The 25,871-nt window shown below is 53.8% G+C and overlaps 1 protein-coding gene across 1 annotated transcript in view; it reads right to left on the bottom strand.

Moving 5' to 3' along the window:
• Positions 1-8,479: 8,479 nt before the first annotated feature.
• MN1 (MN1 proto-oncogene, transcriptional regulator) overlaps positions 8,480-25,871 on the bottom strand; it is an 85,080-nt gene continuing 67,688 nt past the window's right edge. The window contains exon 2 of the mRNA XM_017734916.1: positions 8,480-10,941. Within this exon, the coding sequence (XP_017590405.1) occupies positions 10,775-10,941 (167 nt within the window). The 3' untranslated portion in view covers positions 8,480-10,774. The remainder of the gene's footprint in view (positions 10,942-25,871) is intronic.

Here is a 25,871-nt window from a genome sequence, read left to right on the forward strand (position 1 = left end):
AGCAGGGAGACCAGCACCCTCCCGCAGCCGGGGACCACGCTGCACCCAGATCTGACCCAGCAGCTCACCACGTGCCACCCCCAGCACGACTGACACCAGAAACAATAGCCACCAGTCCCGGCAGTTTATCACCACCACTGCACTAACCCCCGTGGAAATCACATTTTGATTTGTCTATTGATTTTTAAATGTTTAAATCAGCACAAACTCACTTCTTACCCGCTTCCTTCTCATCACAGCCACCTGCCCCCAGCACCTCCTGTTCCCCGGGATTCACCTTCCCCCAGCTCCTGCTTTATAAACGCCTCAGTCTCCCCACTGCACCACTGAGCACATCAGGGCTCCTGCTCCAGTACGGACCCATCGGTTCCAGGGCACAGCTGCTGCCAATTACCACTACTTAACTGGCACATTAAGCACAGAGTAAGGAATTAGGAGTTTCGGTCTGCTCTCTACTTAACAATAACAAAGTCACTTGACCTTTTTTCAGCCACCACAATGGCTGTGTAAGTGACTGCTTGACAAATGGGCTTTGTAATGGTCTCTGCTCTTTCTCATGTGGCTGGTGGAACAGTTAATATCTTGAGTCACAGCATTAAGAGGAGTGCTCGTGATTAATTTAAGATGTCAATTAATCACCCCAAATGGACTGGTTTGTCATCACTTCCTAATGGGAAGATGTTGATTTGTCCCGCAGAATTTGTAACAGGAAGGGAGGCTGAAGGCCCTGCTCAGAGCGGCGGGAGCTCTGTGACCAGCGCTGGTGAGAGAGGAAGGAGGAAAGGAAACAACCACTTCCACATACAAGGGTGCCACTGTGTTCCCATTTTAAAAATCACACCGCCCTGGGAAGAGCCTGCACGTATTTTTTCTGAAGTGCCAGCCCTGATTATGGCTTTAGACACCTCCTTCCAGCAATCTGAGGTGCATCGCCCACAGTGCAGGGCGTGGGGGGCCAGGTCCAGTCTTCAGAAAACCCACATATTCTTTCTCTCTAGCACAGACAGCGAGAACTGGAAAAATCTCTGATTTTAGGTGGACAAAGGAGACGTTGACGATTTCAAATCTGTCCTTGGTTTCCTTTTATAGAAACAAGACATGTGCAGCGATGATTCAGAAATGTAGCTCCGGAGATTGCCAGGGCTGCTTCACACCAGCTCCTCCGAGCTAAGCAGGCATCCTCAGCAGAGCCTCCATGCTCAGAGTTACCCACCCTGGGCATGGGGTCCATGGACCAGGAGCTGCACTGGGTCCTGGCTCTCACATCCCATTTCTGGAGGCCAGGAGAAGCCCATTGGTCAGTGGGAGCGCTGCTCTGCACTGCATGGATGGTCAGAATGCATCTGTGGTCTGGCACGTGTTGCAGTCATTCTGGACAGGTTCTGCTGATCCCTGAAGTTTTGGTCCATTTCTAAAAAATGTGCTGTTTACTACATAGCACTGATTGCTGAGCCCAGGGCCACCACAGCCAGCACACACTGTCTTTAGGAAGTCCATCTTAACTTTAGATTGTGTAAGAATTTCCTCCACTGGGAAATGTAAATGTCCGAAAGAGCCCCTCGTCAGCCCTCGCGCTGGGAAAAGGTTCCCCATGCTTCAGAGAAGATGAGCAGGCTTTGTCTGAACAAAATCCTGTGCAACAGTGTGACAGCCGTGGTGACAGGGAACTGAACCTCTCTGGATTCCAAGTGGAGAAGTTTGTACTCAAAGCAGGGGCCGAGCACTGGAGGAGGAACTGGACCCGGGGCGCTCCCGGCCCACAACACACAGGGCAAGAGCTCTGTCACCCAGGCAAAGAAAACCCGGGGCTGTTGTGCAGCACCATCATTTAGGTATTTGTGAAACAGCTAAACAACACCTTCCTCTGAAAATAAAAATATTTCAGACATTTCAACAGCTCTGCTCCATGAGCCCACTAGTGCCCAGACTTTGCAGACACTGAGGCTGCCTGAGCCCGAGGTGCCAGGGAGCAATCCTCCATTCCAGTCACAGTGGGCACCGAGACGTGGGAGACAGCAAATGCCTGCAAACACCCCGACTGACTCCAAGGGGCTGTTTCCTTGGCTGCACTTTTCCAGGATGTTTCTGGGTCACTTGCTTCCATATGAGGCATTACCTGGACTCGTGTGAGCTGTGTCACCCCTCATCAGTCTCACACTGTGGCAATAAATAGAGTCCAAGCGGAGACAGAATTTTTTTCCACCCTGAAGTCTGTAAAAGAAAGGGCTGCAGGAGTTGGGAGATGGAGCATCACCTGCCTCCGGCTCCCATGCAGATCCCAGCAACGCATCACACTCCAGGCTGTAATTCACAAGGCATATTAATCATGTAACAAAGAAGTCGCTTGGGATGTTGAAAAATAAAAACAAGGATGAAAAACATAAATTTTTTTCAGTTGGGGTGCAGTGAGGCAGGTTTTCCCCCACACAGGCAGGTTCCTCCCTGGAAGGAGAGCCTCGCTTCCTGCATGCCCAGGGGCCCATGACCCCCACTCTCCGTCACACCCCATGAACCATCCTCCTCCTCCCAGCGCCGCGGGAAATGTGTACTCCTTTCCTACGAGTTCCCATGAAATCACAAAAATGTTGGGGGTCTGGTGAGAGGAAGCACTGCCTTTCCATCCATTCCTTGCCTCCCATGGAGGAGGTTTGAAAACAACTGTCCTTGTGTCCGTGTGTGCCTCGTGCACGGCAGCTGCAGAACGGGTCCTGCACACAGGGTTATGGCGGGACCACGCTGCATTAGGGACCCCATGGTCAGGGTTAGGAACTTCTTTCTAATGGGGTGACCCCAAGGAAGTCAGATGAACTCCCTGTGCCCACGAGATGAGCCCAGACTGGGCAGGAGAAGGCACAGCATGGCACCAGCCTGTGCTTACTGGGATCTCTCCACGGCTTTCACCAGCCAAAGCTCCATGACAAAAATGTCAAATCTGGAATTTTAACCCATAACAAACCCATGAAATCCCAGATGCATTTCCATGAAAGCATCCAGTCCCCTTCCTAACCATGCCTGGGCACACACAGTGGGGTGCCGGCACAAGAACCTCCAGTGGAGTCACAGGCTTGTAACAACTGCTGCCAGTGGGGTAACTGGTTTTACTGGACAGCCTGGTCCCAAGGAGGAAGGTTTAGGTGATATATCTCTTCCCTCCTCTCAGGAGCCTTCCCAAGGGTCTTCTCCAGCCATCACAAGCATGCACACATGTATGCAGCTTGTCTGGGGTGTGGGACACAGCTCGTCTCATGCCACCTTGGGCAGCAACAGCAGAGCCCATGTGTGCCCGTCTCACTCATTCCAGAGCTTTTGTGTTTGTCAGCTCCCTAAGACAGACACTGGAGCTGCCGCACGTCGCCTCCAGCAAAGTCCTGGGGAGCAGGGAGAGCGTGGCCCTGGGAGGAGGCAGCTCTGCTGCTCTGATCTAACCGGGAGTGACACAACGGCTGGGGGCCAGGGGTGGGCACCCCCTTCTCCTGTGATCCTGGACTTTTCATCCACAGTGCTGCAGTGGGAAAGTCACAGCCTGAGCAGGGCCACAGTGGACAGCTGAGCCATGGGCTAGAGAAGGTTCTTTTGTCACAGACCCCTCAGCTCAGAGCAGGGGATGATTTCCTGATAATTTCCTGATTTCAGTCGGGGATCAATTGGCCACTTGCTCCCGTTCCTTTCCCCCAGGACCAGGGCCTCCAGCTCTGCATGCAAAGCAGTCGCTCCCTATTTCCAAATGCAAATGCCTCTGTGAAAGGCCTTGCTTTGAAACCAGCATTATTCCCCAGGGTCCCGACCCTCCCGCCACATCCCTCACCCCGGCCTCTAGCCCAGCCTCTGCCTCTGCCTTCTCAGAGTAACAAAGGTTACAGGAAATAAAAGCAGAGCGATTACCATCTGGGAATCATCAGGCAGAGCCCAGAGGGATGGAGCAGGCTGCAGAGACCGGGCTGACCCCACGGCCCACCACCCGTGTGTGCCTCAGCCCCCCAAACCCCAACAGCCAGCCGAGGGCTGCAGGGACCCAGCCCCAGGAGCACGGTGTGAGGGGCACCGAACCAAGCTGAGCCAAGCCAAGTGACACCCTTCACCCCACTGAAAGGGGCTGGAGGGAGGAGTGGCTGCCATGTCCCTCCTCGCACCCCAGCACAGCAGTTCTGCACCCCCAGAGCCAGGCACAGGCAGCCCAGGATGGCAGCATACAGCGATAGCTACAGCAGGGCCACAAAGTGCCTGGTAGCTCCATCTCACCCTATCCTCATCCCATGACCCACTGCCAGTGTGGCTGAGGAGCATGCAGCTGGATGGGTCACACACCTTTGCTGGCCCCAATGCTGGGGGTCCCTAGGCCACAGTGGGAACAGGGATGGGGATGGGGATGTCCCACAGTTCCACACTCCCTGTAACCCCTCGTGGGCGGCTGTGCCCATGAATGGAGTCGCTGCTCCTCCCTGTCATCAATCTCCCGCTCTGTCCACTCTGGAGCCTGGAAATAAACCCCCCTGTAAATCTCCGCCACAACCGCTCTGTTTTGGTGGCGGAGGGCCCCACATTCCTGAGTTTCAGACTGCAGCCACGTCTTCAGGAGCGGAGCCACAAGAGCTTTCTGATGGTTAATTGCTGGCACACTCTCACTGAAAACATGAAACACCCCCTGACAAGCCGTGTGATTTATTACTGCCCACTGCAAAACGGAACAAAATCAATTGGCTATTACCTCACTTAGCGAAGGCTTGTCACCGCCTGGGAGCAGGGTGTTAAAAATAAAAGCCAGGCACAGCCCCGGCTGCCAGCCCCACACTGGGGCTGCTCCACCTGCTTTGCCACAGATAACACCTGGGCCATGCCAGGGCCGGGCTCCGCGTGCCCTGATCGCTGCCATGCTGGTGCAGCACCGGCTCATTCATGCTTTGCTGTTATTAATCACGCAAATGCCACTGTGAGCGCCGGCACAGCAAATTTTACAAGACATGCAGAGCAGTGACAGAATATTTATGACAGAAACGTATCCTTTAATTAATCAAATTCATGCAACCCTTCCTGCCCTGGCAAGGCGGACCCTCCATGCCCAGGAAAACACCCTGTGCTGGTGGTGGCTGCCTTCACATGCAGGTGGAATGTGCCAGGGAAAGGGACCTTCCATCCACCCATGTCTGAGTGTGACAGCCTTGGCTTTCCTTGGCTGTGAGTGTGTCTCTGAGCAGACACCCTCGGTGTGCCCAGCACAGGCTGCTGAACACCCATGCTGTGGCAATGCTGATGCAGCTGCCTCTGCTTGCATTTCCAAACGTGCAGGGAAACCCATATACTGCCCTAGAAAAGCGACCAGAGTTCCGCTCTAGCAGAAATCCGCCTGTATTTCCCCAGTGCCAGGCCTTTTCCTTGGCAGGAAAAGGGAGTGAGCCATAAACCACCACAGAGGCAGTCAAGGTCTGGGAGCACACGCCCTGTCAACAGTGGAACAGCTCATGAGCCAGGGCCAGGGCAGCTGCCACTCAGTGGGACACTGCAAGCAGTGCCAGTGGGACAGCGCCGTGCCTGGCAGCCCCGGGTTCCTCACCATGATGGATGTGAGGCAGAGTCCTGAGGGCAAGCAGGGACCCTGCTCCCAGCTGTCTCCACTGTCAGTGCAGGGTCAGTGTTGGGGACCATGTCCTGGTGCATGTGGCACAGCCCTGGGTGGCAGCTCAGGACCTGGCAGAAGTGGCTGAGGCACATTTGCAGGATATTTCAGAAACTGAACAGTCCCTCTCTTTACATTTCATCGTCTTTGTTTCGTACCCAAATCACTTACAGTCTCCTCCAGTCATAGCAGGGAGATGCTCCTCCCATGAAGCTCCAAACTGTGCACAGCATAAAGAGGCTGCATTATTTATAGACTCTGGATGGGTATTTCACACGAGGTCCGGCCCATTCCCAGCATTCCCTCCATTCACAGATCATTAAGTAGCACTTGCTGACATACAAGGCAATGCAAGTGAGTGGGGAACTTTGAATATTGCCACCCAGCCCCACAGTAAATGAGATTCAGGATGTAATTGTCTGAAGAAGGGGGACAGTTCTGCCCTCCCAAACAAATCTCAGCTCAAAGCATCTATGCAAGCACCCCGCACTAACGCTGTTGCAGGGGGACCTGTGGGACCCACATGGCCTGGCCACCACCAAGGGGACATGAAGGCTGCCCAGGGCCCAGTAACACCATTGCTGAGCCTAAGGGGGCTCCCCACTGAGTTCATGGCTGCAAGGTAATCAGCTTGTGTGGACAAAATTCCTCTAAAACTTCAGGAGCAGCACAGCACAGAAGAGCAATAAGGACAAGGGCAGACCCCAAGGCTTTAACTCAGAGCATGGCAGGTACAAGAAGGGGTCTCCAGTGTGAGCAGCAGGAGCAGATGTCTGTGCCCAGGTGCCGCAGGACATGGCTCTTTCATGGCTGCCAAGGGTTCTGTGCCCTGTGACCATCCTAGCTGGGGTGCTTGGAGCAGCGACTGGCTCTGCTCCTGGCCCCCAGACCCCACTCCAGGCAGGCAGTCAGTGTCCCTCCTAAGGGCTCATGGCCACCACATTCCTGCCTACAGCTGGAGTAAACCTGGGGGTGTGTCTGCCCCCACCTTGGGCTGCAGCCCAGCAGAGACAATGGCAGGACGTGACTGTGGGGACATCTGTGCCTGATCCAGGAAACATTTTGGCATCTAGTAGAAGTAGTGGGTTGTTAAAAAGGAAAAAAAGAGATGTGTGATTGCGAGAAGATCTGGGATACATTTGCAGGCTGCAGCAGAGCATTTCAGAAGAGGGCAAGGCTGAGATTTCAGCTCCCAGGAAGCCTGACACTCTGCTCCATGGACTGTGACCCTGCCAGGAGCCAGTCTCCGATGGGCAGGTCATGCCACCTCCCCAAGGGCTCACCCCTTTGTCCAGGGGCTGCCCAGAGGCAGAGTGGAGCTCACTCCCCTCCCAGTGCCCAGCTGCTGTGCCCACACTGCAGGCCTGTGCGCTTCAGCAAAAACACTGCCGGCCTGGGCGCGTCAGCGTGACAACAGATCTGTGTGTCCCCTCAGTCTCTCCAGTGCAGAGGGTGACATGGGGAGTGACATGGGGAGGCTGAGGTCCACAACAGAGCCCCTGCATCCCATCCCAAGGGCAGGTGCCACTGCCAGCGTGGCTTGGCCATGCGGGCCTCCCAGGGAACAGCAGCCTCCTGCTGCCCCTCACGTGGCCAGTCTGGGGACTAAACATTCCCCACAGCTCTGTGCCCTACTCTCGCCCAGGTTTCCTCTGCTGAGCCAACACTGCTGGTCAGCGTGACTGTCCGGGTGGTGCCGCCAGCTGGGAGCTTGTCCCCAGGAGCACAAGGCCTTGCTGGCACACACAAGGGCTGCAGCAGAGCCTGCTCTGGGAGAGCTGTGGCTCATCCAGCTCCAGCCCAAGGCCACCCCGGGCAGCAGCACTTCCATTTCAGTCCATGTTGCGGTGTGCTGCGGCGACGGGAACCGCGGGGCCAGTGGAAAATGGGGCTCTGAGCTCATGCATCTTATTTTAGCTCCCCATCCTCTCTGGAAGCTATCTCAGGCATGTTTTGGGAATACAGCAGGTATTTTTATGAGTGGGATTTGCAAGGGTATTTTCATCTTAGACTTGGAGACAACTGGGCCTGCTGCCAGGTTTAGGAAGCACAGGGGCAAGAAACATAAAACTAGTGAGAGGTAGGCTTCCCACTGGGGCTTATATTTAGCTGAGGGGAGCAGGAGCACTCGAAAATGTCCTGCTGGTGCTCCCTGTGCCAGACCATCCCTCGGCCAGTTCACTGAGGCCAACCTTGACCCAGTCCAGGAAAGGCAAGGGGAATGTGTCCCGGCCGATGGCACTTGTCCGGCTTGGCCCACCTGGCACTGCCAAGACCCCGGCTGCCCTTTAGAGCAGCTGTCACCAGCAGAGCAGCAGGTACGGCACGAGCCGGACGTCACCTGCACTGCGGGAGCTGCTACTGAGCAATGCCTGGGGACAAGGACGGTGAGGGCTGGGGCACAGCGCTGGCCAGGTGCTGCTCTGTGCCCGGGCAGCAGAGCCGAGCTGTCCAGGCAGGATGACCAAGCCAGGCTCTGCCCCAGGCAGCACCAGAGCACAGCCCCAGGACACACACAAGAGGCCGGGTCCCCTGGGTGCCACGGGGTGCTGCCCAGTGGGGGACGACAGCTGACAGCTGAGCTGGAGGAGCCGGGGAAAACCACGACCTTGCAGTGACACAGGCCTGGCCGTGCCATGCTGTGGCCGGGAACATGAGCCGAGCAGCTGCATGGTGGTGCTTGGCCAGGGGCCGAGGTGCACGGGCTGCTGGTAGCCAGCACAAGAGCTGCTCTGAGGCCCCTCAAAGACCCTCCCTAGCAAGCACAGCCAGCTCGCTCCAGAAACAAAATGCCTTCCCAAAAAAAAAAAAAAAAAAAGGGGAAAAAAAAAAAGAGACAGCTTCAACCAAGAAATAGCCACAGGCAGGTTTTGTTTTTAAAGCATTTTTATTTTCTTCATTTTGAATTGAATTTTTAAATGATTTGTCTCACTGAAAATGGACACATTTTGAAATCCCATGTGTTCCCTCCTCTCTGCCCAGAGGGGGTTGGCTGCTGACCCAGCGCAGCGAGCTGGGGGGCTGAGCCACAAGCTCCTCATTTTCTGTGGCAGTTTTGTACCTTTTCTAAAGCAAAGACAGTCCTCAGAAAGGGGTAACCTCAAGCAAATACCCTCCTCTCCTGTACCTGGGGACAGGTTTTACTGCACCTGGCAAAGAGGGCCAATAGCTAGAGGGAACAGAATAAGAAAACAAGATTTCCTTATGACTTTCTTTTTTATAATCAAACTAAGTGTAACATCATGCCCACCATCCAGTGCAGCCCATCACCCTGTGGGGGCCTTAGGCCAGAACTTGCTGCTCTCCCTTTGTCTTCCCAAGACTTTCCTGAACAACCAGCATTGGGAAGAGCCCTGATCAGACACGGCACAGGAGCCCTTGAGCCCCAGCTCCATCGGCACGGGGCAGAACAGGACACCCTGAGCCAGGCCTGCCCTGCTGCCCCAGTGCCTCACAGCACTGAGGGGACCTGGGCCTTCGAACGGAAGCAAGTGATGCTCCACCATTTTGGCGGCCGCCCTCGGCGCATGAAATGGTGTCGGCACAGCTGCACCACCAGTGGCTGCCATCGCAGCCCCACTGATTACAGCGCCCTTGTCACGCCGCTCCGCGAGCGGCAGTGGAGCTAAATTAGAGCAACTAATTGCACGTCTCTTTGAAACAATCAGAATGACAAATCAGTGGTAATCTCTTCAGTTCTAGAGGGAAGCTATTGCGGCTCGCTCACAAGGATTAATCAGCTTTTCATCAGTGTTATTATACCAGCACTGCCTCAGGAGAAGCCCTGAGGCCACGCTGGCTGGGCTCACACCGCAGGGACACCGAGGCTGCTGGCGGAGCAGGCAGCACGGCCAAGCTGCTCGCTCCCAGCTCTTGTCCATCCCATCAGCAGGGCTGCCACAGCTGCTCCCAGGCTCTGCAGGCCTCGCTCGGGCTCTGCCCGGGGGCAGCTCTGCCTGGGGGGCTGTGCACTGTGGGCGGCAGGAACCTGGAGGGAGGCTGAAGTCGAGTGCACCTGCCTCAGTGTGACTCTCCAATACACAAAACCGTTTTAATGATCAGTGCCAGATCAGAGATCAGTCAAGGAGAAATAACTACAGGTCTCTCCCTTCTACATAATGAGCTGCAGGAGACACCCTGGTGCCCCTCCCCAAGCACAGGGAAGGCTTTCTCCATGCACCACCAGCACTGCTCCGCATCTGTCTGGGGCTGCGCCACAGAAATTCCACACACCCTGTTGAGCGGGAGCTGTCAGCGAGCAGAGCTGGTGCCTTTCAACTCTTTACCACCTGCACTCAGCAGAAAAGCACTCAGCAGCATCCCTTCTTGGCTGATAGTCAACATCCAGAGGACACAGGCTGCTAGGGATGAATGACCTAGGCTGGGTTCTCCCAGCCCTACCAGTGTTCCATGGCATGACCATGCCCTAACAAGCCACTTTCTGCTCAACAAAAGCTAAAATGGGAACAATATTCATTGACATCCACACTTCCACTGCACTTGATGGCAGTACCAGAGCACTTTGCATCTGCCCACATATGTTAAAAACAATGATGGCAGAGAGCTTTACTGAAAATGCCCAGACCTTGTGCTGCAACCAGTGGTGGTGCCCTTTGGCCAAGGCCTAGGAGGGAAGGATGCCTGAGGGAAGAAAAGCAATTTGTGATTCTACTCCACGGACAGAACTGACTACTTGCTTTTCATGGACTCATCTTCCACTATCAGAGACCTTCCCCTGGTTCAAACAGGTCCTTTTGCCCCACCAGGCAGGAACTAAGCACACACGTGTGAGTGTGGGGTGTGCAAGGTGAAGAGGAGAAAGCCATGGTGCTGCTCCAAAAGGCCCCAGAGACAAATTCTTGATCTTTCATATACTCAGGCCAACAGCCCTCAGAGCTCTGGACAAGACGGCTGAAGCTCTACACATGGCTCTGCTGTGCCCTGGAAAAATTCTGCAGCGGGCACGTGGCATTTCAGTCCCCTGTTTCAGTTTACAGGAACACAGGTCATTCATTCCCCCCCCAGCACAGCCCTGCTTTCTCTGGCCAAGGGGCTGATGCTGGCCTGGGAGAAGCCTCTCCACCAGCATGACCGTGGTGCACCTGCCCATGGGGCCAGCTGAAACTCGTACCAAACGTTCTGGGCGCTGGGCACGGCTCTTCCTTAGGTGCAGGTCAGCACTGCTGCCACGGAGCCTGCCCAGGGCAGCAGCTCTGAGCAGGGCACTGCCCAGCCTGGCAGTGGGAGATGGTTCTTGGCATCCAGGAGACAGTCAGCAGCAAGGCCAGTGTGGTGCTGCATGGGGGCACCGTCCGAGTGGGAACCACCATCTGCAAGGGATGGAGAGAAGAGAGGATTAGCAGAACCCAGTCACAGCCATGGAAGCCCAGCTCCCAGCAGCTCCTTCTGGCTCAGACCCTATCCCTGCTCCACCAGGAGAGAGACTGACATTAAGTGGTCCTGGATCAGGCACCGTCTTCCATGGGAAAAATATCAGACTGCAGCCCACTGCTGGGGCTGGGGAAGGGTGTGCACAACAACACAGCAGCACTCAGAGCAGCTGAGCACAGCTCTCCTGTCACCTTCAATAGCTCTGTGCCAGCTCTGCCACATTACGGCACTTGGATCACACCATCAAAACTCAACAATGCACTTGAGCATAAAGATCCAACTCGTGGAGAAGAGGCTCTTGATGTTTCCCCACAGCAGGCTTTTAGGGTACGTTAGGAATGCTAAAACCATAGATGGAAAGTGCATGGAAAGGTGAAGGCAGGCTTCAGGACTCTCCAAACAGTTGAACTAAAACTGCTTGAAAACAGACAAGGAAACATACAAGGTCACACGCTGCAACCAGAGGACCCTTGAAGTTGTTTACAGATGGCAAACGTGCACTACATGGCATGCATAACTTCAATTTCCCACTAGCACGTGTGTGGGCACACAGCAAGTATAACATGTACATAAAATAATACAGAGAGATATATATAAAGTCCTCTTCATGCACACGTACAGCCAGCATCCAGGCAACAAACTTCTGGTGAATTCAAAGCACTGAACCAGGAGAAATCCTTAAAACCAGAAGAGCTCTCTTAACTCATTGTCTCTCACACCAGAACAAGTCCATGCTAATCCTATTTTTTTTCCCCTTCTGAATACCAAACTCCCTCCCACCTGGTTTTGCCTTGCTGCTCCCTGGAGCTCTGATGCACACAGTTTACCCAGGGCACGTTAAAATGCCCATGAAGTACAGCACTGTACCTGCCCTGCTCCAGATGATTCTCTGCAGATCCCCACTCGCAGCTTCACTCAGGCCAACTCACTTAGAAACTGAAAGCCAAAGCATTGCTCTCACTCAGGGAGTTTCACGGTGTATTTCGTAACTGAGCCTCACAAATACAATCCTTCCCCCGTGCGCTGCCCACAACAAAGGCGTTTGGGATCAAAGGAAAGGGTTAACCCCCATGCAGTCATCGCTTGGAGTCCTGGAGGTCTGAGTCCTGCCAACTCCTGAAAAATGGCCACCAGGCAGGCAAGCTGCTGAGAATCATCAGAATAAGATTGGAAGGTGTCCACATCAATCAATCACTTGTTGACAGATGACTGGAAGCCCCCACTGTGCCCGTGGACAGCTGACCAACTCTCGGCTTAACCTGGAGTCTAACATTAGCCTGTTTGCTTCGTGTGGGTGGCTGCTGCGTTATGACCTTAATAGTCAATCAATCTTGCAACGAGCAGTCTGTCTGGCAGAAACATTCATTATCCATCCTATTCATGCATTGAAAAGCTTTATCTTCAAAAACTCTGCGTCACTTAGGGAGGAATAACAGAACCCTGAGCAAGAAAATAGGCCCAGCCCCAGTTCCTAGGGGGAATCCGGATGTTGGGGCCGAGCTCCCACAACCGCTGCAGCTCCAGACCCGGGGGCACGCAGGGCAGGGCTTGGCCTCCCTTTTATTTCTGGTACCTATTCAGGCTGCTTTGAGGTTACTGCTCTTGCACCAGCAACTGCTGGAATCAGTGCCAAGAGGAAGACAAGGGGGAGAGATATAAAAGGACAACAAACACACATCAATTAAACCTTGCAAGCTGTTAGTCACACTAGTTAATAAGTTCTTTCTATCTGTAAAGTGCTCTTAGTGACAAATCCTTTAACTGGCACTCAGAGCGTTATTATGGCTTTCAAGATGCCTCTGTCTTTCATGTGCAGCTTCTTGTACACATGTGAGTGCTCCCCATTGCGCAGTCTGTTTACACTAGTTGTGAGAAGACATCATCAAAGCAAACTGAAAGCAACACTAAATGCTTGAGAAAAACAGAATTTATTCACTGCTGCCTGCTCTGAAATCGCCTTTCACTTAACAAACCACTGCAAACCGCAGCAGCAGCGGGAGGAGCTGGGCTGGCACAGAAGCCTTTGGCCTCTCCGGGCATCACCACCAGCATCCATCTCCCGGCATCAGGCAGGGGGACTTGAACCCACTCCCACCAGCTGAGACCTGGTGGTCACAGCTCCAGGGATGAGGAGCTGCAGGAGCTGCCCATCCCCTGCTGTGGCCAGGGGTCCCGAGCATGGCAGTCTGTGTACCAGAGCTGTGCCTGGGACAGGACAAGGGCACGGCCTCTCTGGGCATCATCACCAGCATCCATCTCCCGGCATCAGGCAGGGGGACTTGAACCCACTCCCACCAGCTGAGACCTGGTGGTCACAGCTCCAGGGATGAGGAGCTGCAGGAGCTGCCCATCCCCTGCTGTGGCCAGGGGTCCCGAGCATGGCAGTCTGTGTACCAGAGCTGTGCCTGGGACAGGACAAGGGCAGCACCTGCACCTGGGGTTGGGAACCAGAGAAATGCCCTCAGGGCCCTCATATCACTCATCCCAGCCACCCCTGTGCCATGGGGCACCCAGAGGGTGGTACAGGCTTTAAAGAGCTGAAGCCAAACAAAGCTTTGAGCAAGGTGAAGGAAGGAGAAGAGGCGCCACGCTGGGGAGGAGCACGCCTGCCTCACTCACCGCCCGCAGCCGCCAGCACAGGGTGAACACCCGTGGGTGCCCCATGGGGCAGGCTGCAGAAGCCCTTCATTGCTGGCTGGTCCTGTTCAGGAGAGGGGCAATGAGAAGGTGGCTCCAGCCACAGCTGCATTGCACAAAACCTGACCAACATCCCAGGAGAGCAATATGTGACATACAACAGCACATAAACACACCGGGGAGGACAGGGACCCGACCCCAAGTGCCCTGTCCAGGGCCAGCGGCCACACACAGTGCCATGGGATGCCCTTACAGAAACCACCCTCTCCTTACTCAAAGTCAAAGCAATTAGGGCCCTGCAATGTTAGATTAAAAAAGAGACAGTTAATCGGAGAGCTTCCACAATCCTTCACACTCAGGCTGCCAAAGCAGCCGCAATTCAGCAGGCCTTGTCCAGGCTGATTGTATGTCCTGAAAAAATGAACAGTAACTCTTGCACAGAAGCAAGTTATGTTTCTGCAAACTTTCTTCCACACAAACTAATATTAACCACCTTAATAAACATGAATGTGTAATGGTTGTTCATTAAATTCAGGAAAACACAGGGCCTCAAAGCAATCATTTCATGGTTTCAGTACCTGGGGCACTCACCACACAGCACCTGTGCTCCCTGTGCACGGCCTGTCTTGGGCCACTGCTGCCCGATGCCGCCCTGTTCAGCTGGCACCCACTTGCCAGTGGCAGCACAGCCACGCTCCCACACCATGCAGCAGGAGCAGCACTGCCATATCATCCCCTTCTGGGTGTGCAGAGAGAACAGCCCACTCTGCCAGGACAGCCACCATGGTTCCCTGTGCACCAAGCAACTCAGTGCCTGCTCGACCTGGCACCCATCCACACAGCTCCTCGGGCAGCATGGCCCAGCACGGAGGAGCCACTGGGGAGTGGGATGGCAGCAGTGGCGTGTGGAGGGGCCTCCAGGCTATCAGTTGCAGGTGACAGCATTAGATCTGCTGCCCCAGAAGGTCCTCTGTGCAACCTGGCCTCCTCCGGCTGGCTCAGGACTTCACAGACGGTGTCAAGTGGCAACTTTCTGGATTCTGACCTTGTAGGAATTTGCTCCTAGGGGGGACACGCCAGTCCATAAAGTTCCCATTAGTGTAAAAGCAGATGTAAGGACTTTGCTGGCAGAGCTCAGCAGCAGGGAAGCCTGCAGTTGATCAGTTCTGCCTCGCTGGTCACTGCAGTCAACAGGAGTTACCGCAGAGGGTTCTTTTGCCCCTCTCTCAAAGCCCACCCCTCCAAAAAGGGTGGTTTAAGGAAGCCAGCCAAGCTCAGGCACCACTCCAGGATAACACAGTAAATCCACGTGATGCGTGCTTAGGGGAGCCAGCCCCAGACAGGAATAGCCAGCAGGAGAGTGGTGTGGATTTGTTTATTGGACAGAACAAATCTAACTGTGGGGACTCGCTGCTGCTCCCACGAGGAGCTGGTGACTCCGGGTCCTTTGTGCCACATGATTCGGTGCAGGACCGAGGGACAGGCAGGTGGCAGCTGGGACTGGCCTTCGCCACCAGCTCCCACAAGGACACCCAGCACCCCTGGATTGTCACAGCCAGGGAGCAGCACCTGCCCCTTCCTATGGCACCAAGGGGACTGCCAGACCCTGGAACACCGCCTCAGGCTGGGGATCTGAGTGCAGCCCCTCCAGACCCTGGCCACTAAACGGGATCTGTGGGCCACAGTGCTCAGCCACAGGGAAGAAAAAAGGCAGCAGTAAAGACTGCTGTGGCCATGGCGCTTCCTGTCGCTGGTGGAGTGGGACTACCAGTCCCCCACCCCCCGTGCTCCCTCTCCATCATGTTGCACTGAGAACCGGCACCAGCTGACCTGGTTTCAGCCAGTTTTCCTTCATGATTAACACTCTCCGGGCCCATGCTCACTCTGTTATTCTCACCAAATTAAAGAGCAGTCCTGGATCCTCGTTAGATTTGCTCACATTTGAGCAGTGTCATGTGGTCAGTAGCCCATGGCAATACACTAAATTAAAGGCCTAATGCAGAATCCACCTACGAGCCTGACAACTAATGAATCGAGGGCTTCAGGCCCCAGAGGAGCTGCGCTGGGATGAAGCCACTTCACACCGAGCCAGAGCAGAAGTGCAGTCCCTGGGCTGTCATTCAGAAATAAAGAGTTGTTGAATTTTATTCACCACAGGACACAGAAACAACAGCATCTCTGTAACTAACGCTGGTTTGCCAGAGAGCCAGGCAGCAAGGAGCCCTCTCAGCACTGATCCCCCCAGGGCACAGCGGCTCCCTCCCACACAACAGAGGTGCTGCAAATGACCTCCCACTTGGTTTCAATGGACTGGGTATGAGTCCCCATCAGGGACACGCTGACCCTTCCCTCTGGTCAAAATGAATATCTCCACCCATCCCTCTAAACCATGCTGGTACTCCAGAGTGCACAACATGGCCTCTTCCTGTGCCCTCAGCTCTTCCTCTGTGCCCCAAAGGGCTCAGGGGAGTGCAGCTGCCCATGCCACAGCAGCCAGCCCTCACAGGCATCAGCCAACACCGATCCAGCTACACATGAGAACAGCAGAGACTGTGGCTCCCACACTGGGCTGTTGGCACCCTCTCCCCACCCCCAGCAGCGGCTCGGTAAGCGCTGGATGTAAGCTCTGGGGCCAGTGCTGTGGCCATCAATTTTGCTCTGAAGCATTTCAAGTTGGAGCTGAAGCCTGGAAAGGTTCAGCCTGTTGCATCAGACAGCTCCAGCCCTGCAAAGGTCAGGGCTGTTTTGGTAAGGAGCTGTTTGCTGAAGCCTCCCCCTCCCCCAGATCCCTGCTCTCAGCCACAGGCTCATGCACCCATACCCCTCCCCGTGCACACTCACTCGCACTCTGCTCCAGCCTTTGGAAACGGAGAAGCTCCACAACAGGACACTGCTCCTCACAGTCAGCACACGTGTGCCACGAACTGGTGGCTGCACGGTGCTCCTGAGGCACCCAACGTGGCACAGGGGGATCTCACCTCCTCTGTGCCCACCCCTCGTGCCCCTGCTACAGCTGGGAGCCCAGGCAAGCCCTCTGCCAGGGAGTGTGACCTCTGGCCATGTGTGCACTGCCGGTGCCACCATCCACTGTGCGTTCCCGATGGTCACAGTCAGGCACCCGAACCTCCCTCCTCATCTCCAAAGGAGAGGCAGACCCACAGCACAAGGACAATGCAAGGTGTTCTCTGCTCAGACTGACCTGAAATGCCCTAGGAGGAGCTGCCCCAGAAAGCAGCACACTGCAGACAGAGGACACCCAAACCTTTGGCCTTGGGGGGACAGGAGAATGCTCCCAGCAACCCCCAAAACACTGTGACGGGGGCTCTGCAGGCGCAGTGCTGGGTGGTGCAGAGCGGGGCTGGAAGCAGCCAGCCACGACTGCAAAGGGAGGAGGGTGGTGAACACGGTGATGAGCTCTATCATAGCCACCCTCCAGCCAGGCACAGGGAATTGTTCCCCTCTCCTCTCTGCAGCTGGCATCCATCCATCCATCCATTCATCCATCCATCCCAGTGAGGATGGCAGGGGAGGGAGGAGCACTTAAGGCTAGAATGTGTTTATTTGATGCCAGTACACAGCCTGTACTCCCCGCATTCCTCCATCTGGACAAGGCACAACCACTTCTCCAAAGCCATCTTTTCATCCCTAAAGTGAGAGCTGCATTTTAACATTAATTTTTTTTTTTCCTAGACAGACTTCAATCTCATTAATTTTAAAACACTTCAAACTCTCTTTAGCAGTCCCTAACATAATTCTCCTAACTTAAGATACAAGATACTAGATAGAAGTAGCCAATCCCGTTTATAATTGTATATATGACCAGCAATTCAAATTCACTTCCCTTGATTTAATGTCCTATTTGTATTCTATCAATAAATGGAGTTCTCAGGACCATACTTAAATGGAAGCAGCACTATGCTCTGATAGCCAAAGCCAGCAAAAAAAAATTGCATCACTAAACTAAAATGTCTTGTAGTATATGATTCCTTGACTTATTGTTCTCTCCTCTTCACTGCACTTGAATATTAACTGTTGTATTAATAGCTCACTCTTAATTATCCATGAGTAATGTACTACAACCAGAAAATTAATGGAGGGAAGCACCACAAAAATGGAAAAGAATTCTCCCTATCCCGGATACATTTTCAAGCATGCTGTGAGAATAAGATACACACACTGCCTTGAACACAGCCAGTGAGAGGCCAGTGCTGGGGAGGGTCCTTTGCTGAACCCCAGTGATGGGTCCTTGCCCTCCTGGACCTTGCTTGCCACGGGAGGGAGATTCTGAGCAGGGATCTGAAAATGATCCCAGAGAGCTGGGCTGGTTTGGAGAGGGGCAGCAGAGCCAGCCACTGACTTGGTTCTCCAGCCCAAGATTAAGATGATGAGTGAGACATTTCCAGTTGTTAAGGAAGACTTTGCCACAAAACACATAATTCAGCTGCAGACTTCACTGCAGCAGGAACCTGAAATTGAAAAGACTAACAAAGGACGGGGTGTTTTTATGGATAACACAGTTCCTCAGAGTTAAACAGTACAGCTGACAGGAGTGCAAAGATGTGCTACACCACTCATTCAGGCCAAAGGACGCCTGATAGAGAGAACCTCTCATCTCTGCTGGGACATTTCCCCTCCCCAGGAGCCTGTTGGAAAGTGCTGCTCACCATGATGCCATGACACAGTGTCTCTGTCCCTGAGCTGGGGCCGGGGACAGTACCAGCATGGCTCCTCCAAGGCGGCCAGGAGCTGCACAGGCAGGGCCACCGCATCCTTCTCCATGGGTGCGATCCTGAGGCTGCTCCAGAAGACTGGAATGGTAAGGTGCCTAATTAAATATGTGCCTCCCAGTGCCAGAGCCCTGCAGCAGCCATGAATTATGCAGCGGCTCACTTACATGTCAGCAGGATCACAATATTGATGAGCTATCCTGTGTGTAATCTGATAAAAACCAAGATAAACTCAGCAAAAATTGAGTGTAATATGATCCTTTCCTTTCAATAAACCACTTCCAGCCCAGCACTGGGAATGTCTCCCCCAGGCTCCCTGCTCACCTCAGGAAGCCAAGCCCAGCAGCTCCTCAATATGGCCCAACACGGGCACAGAGCAGCAGCAGCATTTCTCTACACCTTGAAGGCAGCTCTGGCTGCCTGTGAAGGCTACCTGGGGATATTTCCATGCCATATGGAATTAGAGGCTGGTGCTCTCCACAGTGCCAGTGCATTCCAAAAGGTCTGCGTTTTGGCATTTAGATTAATGCTGGAGACAGGGAGGAAGAAGTTGCCATGTCTCACACTGACTCCCTCCTCTCTGTCTGAGCAAATGAAGGATGACAGAGTGCAACTCCCACTTGGAAATGCTTTCCAGTGCTCACACAGACCCAGGTCCGACTCCAGCTCCCATGACAAGCCAACTTCTTTGTAAACCTGTGCCAAATGCTTTTGGTGCCCTGGGAAGAGCCAGCAGCACAGGCTCTTGCCCTCAGTCAAAACACATCCTCTAAGAAACACCTCAAAGAGAGGGGAGAGGCTTCTGGCCATGTGTGGTCACCAGACCCATGCAGAAGGCTGAGGGCTGCAAGATGAGGACAGAGGATGCTGCTCCCTGCCCCAGCACTTCCCCAGTGCAGCAGGGACTGATGCAGTTCCCCCTGAACTCAGCAAGACCTTCAGAGAGCCCCTGGGGGGAAGCAGTGCCCACCTGCCCAAGGCAGGGGGAGCCTATCCCACCCCCCTTCCAGACAAAGCCAGAGGCAATGAGCACTGAGCAAAGTGACTGCCTTCACCTTGGAGACACACACTGGAGCCTCCTCAGCAGCCTCACTCACAATGTCCCTGTCCCATCAGCTGCAGGGACACAATGAGGTGATCACTCCATTGACAAGAAACAAGCAATGGATGAAGTATGGACATGAAGGTTACACCAGCTCTGGAGCCTGATGGACACTGCCAGGGACTGGGGACCCTGTGACAGCCCATAAACCCCACCACCAACCCCAGTGCTGGCAGGTCCTTGCAGAAGAGGTGACCATCAAAAGCTTGTTTGACCTCCCGAGGGATGCTCACTTCAGAGCACAAGAACAAAGCTTCAAAAGCAGCACTGCTGGCTTTCTTTTAAAATGATATTTCAAATCCATAGCAATGTAAAGATAGAGGAACACAAAGACTGAGAAAGCTCAAACTGGGGATCTGCCCAAGAGAACCAAGAAATGGCAGAACAAGCCAGTAAAAAAAATGACTGATGAATGCAAAGACCTCAGTAGCTGAGCAAGTGGCCAGCTCCCAGCTCTGCTACTCCTTTCTCCGGACCTCTCTCTGGCCCATGGGAGGGCATTAGCTGGAATCTGCCCTGAGAGTGGGGGGTGACAACACCACAGTCAGCACCATGTGCCAAGCCAACCAACCATAGGCAGCCCCAGGTTCTCCATAGCCATAGTTCCTCCAGTTCCTGACTTTGCAGGAGGGGTCTGGATCCAGCCAGGTCCTCCTTGCCCCAAAGGTGGCTCTCCCTCATGCCCAGAGGGTCTAAACTGGCTCAGCAGGTGCAGCTGGGGGGAATTGGGCTGGCCCAGCACCCTGCAGAGGTCTCCAGCCCCACTGATAAGCCTACAGGGAGGGACAGGAATGTTGCTGCGTGGAGACGCCTCATTTCACAGATGTGTCTGTGTCTGCGCAAGAGAGGAACTTTCACAGTTTTATTGCTTTTCAAATATTTTAATGCAAGCCATTTGGTGTCATATTTTTAAAAAATGGGTACCAGCACAAGCTACATGCACATTAGCAACTGTCTCTCTATTAGTGTAAATACAAGAAGCAGAAAAGCACAGTCTGACTCCTAATCCATATGGTTATTCCAAATAGATTGCATGGTCTTAAACTTTGGCTTATTAGATTGGATCTTACATATGGAAAGAATTAAAATGCTGGATTTACAGTGCAGGCTAATCAGAACATGTTTAAATAACGATGCCCCAACAGCCCCAGAGGGTCACAGCCTCCCAGACACCTGGTGGAGAGGCTGATCCTACTCCCACAGCAAGAGCCTCCCCAAAGCCCGGCGTTGCAAGGGCTGCACCGTGGCGCAGGGCAGGGCAGGATCCAGCCTCCAGCACTCCAACAGAGCAGGCTGCGAGGAGGAAATACCTCATTTCCCACCGACTAGTCCATACAAGCAGAGACAATAGGGCCAAGTGTGCGCTGCCGGCAGCGCTCCCGCTTCGGAGTGCTGGCCAGCACGGGCTGCTCTCTGCCCTGACTCTTCCTATCTGAAAAAGCCATCAGCCCGCCTGCTCCTTCACTTAGAATGAAAGGTCACTTCAGGGCTTTTAGGGTGGTTTTTCCAAACAAAAGAATTATCTCGATTTTAAAATAATACCTTGCCCCGTGATTACAAAAGCTATTAAAAGCAAGGCATGATATCACTGTTAACAAAGCCAGAACTCACGGGAAGGTGGATATACATTACTTACTTCTGCTAATTCATTTCTGGACAAGGCCAGACACATCTCGGGTGCTTCAATACTTGCATGTCCACCACACAGACCTAAGCATACTCCCCCCACCAGAGAGTCTCCTTGCAGCAGTCCAAGCCTCTCCCCTTTTATTCCACTGATGTTGTTTCCATGTGAGTCAGTTGCCTTTTTATTGCTCCTCTAAAAACAGCTTTCTCCAAAGTTGCTGGATTTCTAGACTTGGAAGCATGACAAAAGAATGCACTGATTCACCCCCCTCCACACCGCTCTGCTCCCGCCGGCTGACACCTCCCCTGGAGCCGACGCACCACAGGGAGGTGACCAGTATGAACCAGTATGAATCCAGCAAAGGAGATGTGGTCTGGGGAACTGGAACCCAGCCACGTCTCCAGCCATCCTGGACTCTCCGATCTGCCTCTCTGCTGACCCAGATGACAAACCCCAAACCTGGTCTCACACCAGCCCCAGGACTGGTCCTGCATTGTGCCACACCACCCAAGCTTCAGTCCGTGTGCTGGAGCCAATGCCACCCACAGGAGTCCAGCCCCCTCAGCTCCATCCCATACTCAATCACACTGATCAACAATGCTCCTTTTCCTGGAGGGTCACCAGAAACTGTGCAGAGCAGAAGGACAGAGTTTCAAAAGCACAGCCAGCCCCTTAACAACTATGTCAAGTGGCAAGTCAGTTATTAGTCCCTTTAACTGCCAGAAAACATCAGCACCAGGGACCCAAGCAAGCGTTTAGTGTCTCCTCGACTCCCTGGTGCCAGGAAGTGCGCCACATGCTGAAGGGCAACCCATGGCCAGGCTGGCCAAGGAGCAGGATCACACCCCCAACCCATCCCTGCTCCCTCCTCCTCCTCCTTGTCAGCCCTGGCACAGGCCATGAGCCACAGCCTGGGTTCACAGGAAGCCGCACACTGGGCTTCCAATGGGCACGTGCAACCAGGAACAAAATCCAGCCCCTCCATGGAGCTGCAAGGGGGTTTATCTGTGTCAAGCTGGCAGCACCCAGCACAGGGCAGCTTCCTGGGCAGGTCCTGAGAGCGCAGCTGAAACCCAGAATGGTTTCCCCACATGGTCCATACTGCCAGGTACACAGTGGCACCTTACCTGTGCTGAAACCATCATCAGATTCTGCTGTCAAAAGATGCAGAGGAACTTGGAAAGGCCACAGATGAATAACCCTGTTCAAACCATCCCCTCAGTACTGAGATCAGTTCTGCATAAACACACTGCACTATCTATGGCCTGACACAGTCTTCCTCTCTCCAGCTTCTCATTACTGAGGACCAGGAAAACAGAAGGAGCATGTGCTCCTTTTGGTTTTTAAGGAAATTATTAAATTGGGCTCAACTTTTCATCTTTCCCACAAAAAGGTGCTCTGTCATCTCGTGCCTGTTCACCTACGCAAAGACGAGATGACATCTCTGGCTAAAGGCCGACAGTTCTGCACCTCCTTGTCACTTTTAACAAGAAAATAATCCTGCAGAAACACTTGAAAAACAAATCTGTGTTGACACTCCTCATCTGCTAGGTACACTTTACAAAAGGAAAAAAATACTGCATTAGCGTTTGACCTCCTCACCTTTCTGACATTGGAAGAAAATAAAGAGGGAAGGCTCAGAAAAGCTGATGCTGAAGTAAGAATGTCAGGAGAGCAGGCAGCGCTCGAGGCTGGAGCCCCCAGCCCAGCAGGCAAGGCAGGGCTGAGTCAACCCAGGCAGAGGGGAGCTGTGAGCCAAGAGCATCGAGGAAGCTGTGAGGGGTACACAGAAGTCCCAGGGATGGGTGAAGAGATGTTTCTGCAGATGAGGGCATGAGGACTTAGAGAGGGACCATCCCCAAAAAGTTTCCCAGTCCAGTGAAGCCCTGGGACTCTGCAGTCAATCCCTCCACATGTGCGAGCAAACATCCTCCCACCTGCCTTATCTCTCCCCCACAGCAGCCCTGTTCCAGCTCCATCCTTGCACCATTACATGGTTGTGTAGTGCTGAGCGGGTCCTTGCACTCACAAGAGACTGCCTTGTCCTGCTCCAAGTGCTCCTGAACCACACTTACAGCTCCAGGCTTCTGCAGCCTGCGGGCAGGAACAAGAGGGTTTCCTCAGCTCCCAGCACTGTCAGCTGCTCCCTTCATTCTGGGCACGGTGGATTTCACCAAATAAGTCATGCTAACCCCACCTCCTCTTCCCTGAGCAGAGGCTACCAAGAAATAAAACTGAGCTTTGTCTTCTGAACAGCCAGACACACTCTCCATGAGAATGCTCCCAGCACAGGCAGCTTGCCCTTTGGACACAACACTCGGGTGACCTTCCACGTATGCAGGCACCAGATGGTCTCCTTGCTCCCCCAGTGTGGCTGGGCACAGCTCTGCTGCTGCCTCGCCGGGCACAAGTCCTTGCCTGTAGGAGGTGGGGGCACTTCGAGGAACTCACGGAAATATTTTCCCACCAGTAGCTGTCGGCCTGAGCTAATGCGACATGACACGTATCTCACTATGAACAATGTGCTGACATTCAGAGCCTGCTCACCATGTTCCCAACTGCGCCACTGTCACCGCAGCGAGATCACAGGCAGGGGGATACATTTCCCCCCGAGCTTCTTTCAAGCACCCCTTTGAGGTGCCACTGCTGTGGAAGGCTCGGCAATCCCTCCACAAGACAGCTTCGTAACAGGTAGCACAGTACCGTGGTAATGTCAGCTGGAACAGGAGGACAGAGAGAGAGGCAGCGCTGGCTGAACAAGAAGTCTCCTGCAAAGCCATTCTCATTAGTGTCCAGGCACACCGCCAGCTTCACATCCTGCAAAGATGGCCCTGGACTCTGCCATGTCTCTGTAAAAGGTGCAGCTACACACAAGAGCAGGAGTCAGACACGAGTGCCAACTGTTTGCAGCCTAAAGACAACCCTTCCACCAACAGCACCGTCTGAGAACCTGCTCTGGTGCCTGTCCCTGCAACACCCCCAGGGAAGTGGATGGGAAGCTCTTGGGACAGATCCCCTCCAGGCTGCAGGTGGGGAAATGCAGGGAGCATGACAGAGCATGGTTTGTGTGCCGAAACCCCGACACCCGCCCGTGCCCTGCTTACACAACAGCATTACACAACACGGCACTTCCGCAGATTGCATAAGGCCAGGACTGGCACACCCGAAACCCCGGAGGTGGCAACGTGCTGGGACAGCAAACCCACCACTGGTCACCCAAAAGCACATTCCCACCATGCTGCCTCCCCACTGGCCCTTCCAGGCCACTCCTGAGAGGAGGCAGCCCAGCACAATGTTAAGAAGCATCACGGCACGATACCAGCAGGCAAGAGAAGGAGCTATTTCACCACATCATAGGAAGAGGCTGATTTGACCCCAAATCACAGAACCTGGGGAGTTCTTTCTTGCTGGACAAAGAAATTGTTGTAACTTCTGGAGAATTTAAAGTAAATTTCATTAGGGATCATCCAGGGCCAGCCCGGCACAAGAGACAAGCGGCAGTTCCCCAGTCTGCAGGTTTCAGCTGGGTGACAAAGGCAATACTGGGGTCATCAGCAGTTTGTAGCTTCTACCCCAAGCTATTGAGAGAAGGAGCAGCACTGCCAGGTGCTGCCATACAGCAGCACAGGTGTGAACTCCTGGTCCCTGTTTCAACAAAATCCATCCAGTACATCCCAGTGTGTGAAAAACAAGCATCTACCACACCACACAGCACAGAGAAGGCTGCTTGGAAGGACGAGGCTTGGGTTTCTTCCCCAGCCACTAAAGTCTCCATTTTCTGTACCCAAGCTAGATGCCTGCGGCCTGAGCAAGGATTTACAACAGCATAAACTTCAGAGTCCCTCTGCTTCTCAAGGAAGTATCAGGAAATAAAAGGGCAATTGCATTAGTCAGTCATCAGGAGTTCAGGGTTTCTGCTTGGTTTCAATGACAGCAGGTAAAAAAAATTGCTCAGCTTGCCTGACTGCAGCCAGCAGCACCGCGGGAGGCCAGACACGTCCCTTCCCAATGCACGGCACACACAGCGCTGGCTGGGAACCCCACGGCCACACACCACACCACCACCACCACCACCTCTGCTCTGGTAAGCGCCAGGACCAGGCTCAGGTCATCCAGGGTGTCCCTCCCCAGCACGGCAGAGCAGGTCCCAGCAGGAGCCACTGTCTCAGCCTGAGCTCTGCTCTGCTCCAGCGGCTCTTGCCCGTGCAGGGGGTGGATGGAAATGCAATGCTTGGAGGGTCTGAGCAAACCTGTGAAGTCCTCCCAGCTTGTGGGCTGGTGTGGAGCATTTCACCTCTATTGAAAGTCCCACCAAGATGAGATTTGCCTCTTCCACAGCTGCATCCCACCAGCACCCTCCTATCACCTTGGGACACCAGCCCCTGCTCTCCCTGGGCCCTACACCCACGTTCTCAGTGGTGGCAGAAGCACCATCAGCAAGGTCACAGACATCCCCACCCATCTGTTACCTCGCAGTCTGCTCAGTGGGAAGGCCACCCATATCTGTGGGAACGCTTTTCAAGGTTACATTATGAGCAAATTCCAGTTTTTCTCGTAACACAACTAACCAAATACCCCTATCCAGATCTGAAACTCGTCCTTGGAAACCTCACTAACATCCTTCCTTCTTCCTCTGTGTATCCTCTCCACACAGCTCTTGGCTGGTGACCAGACAGCCAGTTTCACCCACAGTGCTCCCCCCAATAATTGGTTTCTTACCTCATGTAACAACTCCTAAAAGGCCACTGCAAATCCTTTCAAAAAAATCTGAGGTAG

Source organism: Corvus brachyrhynchos, unplaced genomic scaffold (genome assembly GCF_000691975.1).
Source record: "Corvus brachyrhynchos isolate BGI_N302 unplaced genomic scaffold, ASM69197v1 scaffold114, whole genome shotgun sequence".
Taxonomy (NCBI): Eukaryota; Metazoa; Chordata; class Aves; order Passeriformes; family Corvidae; genus Corvus; species Corvus brachyrhynchos.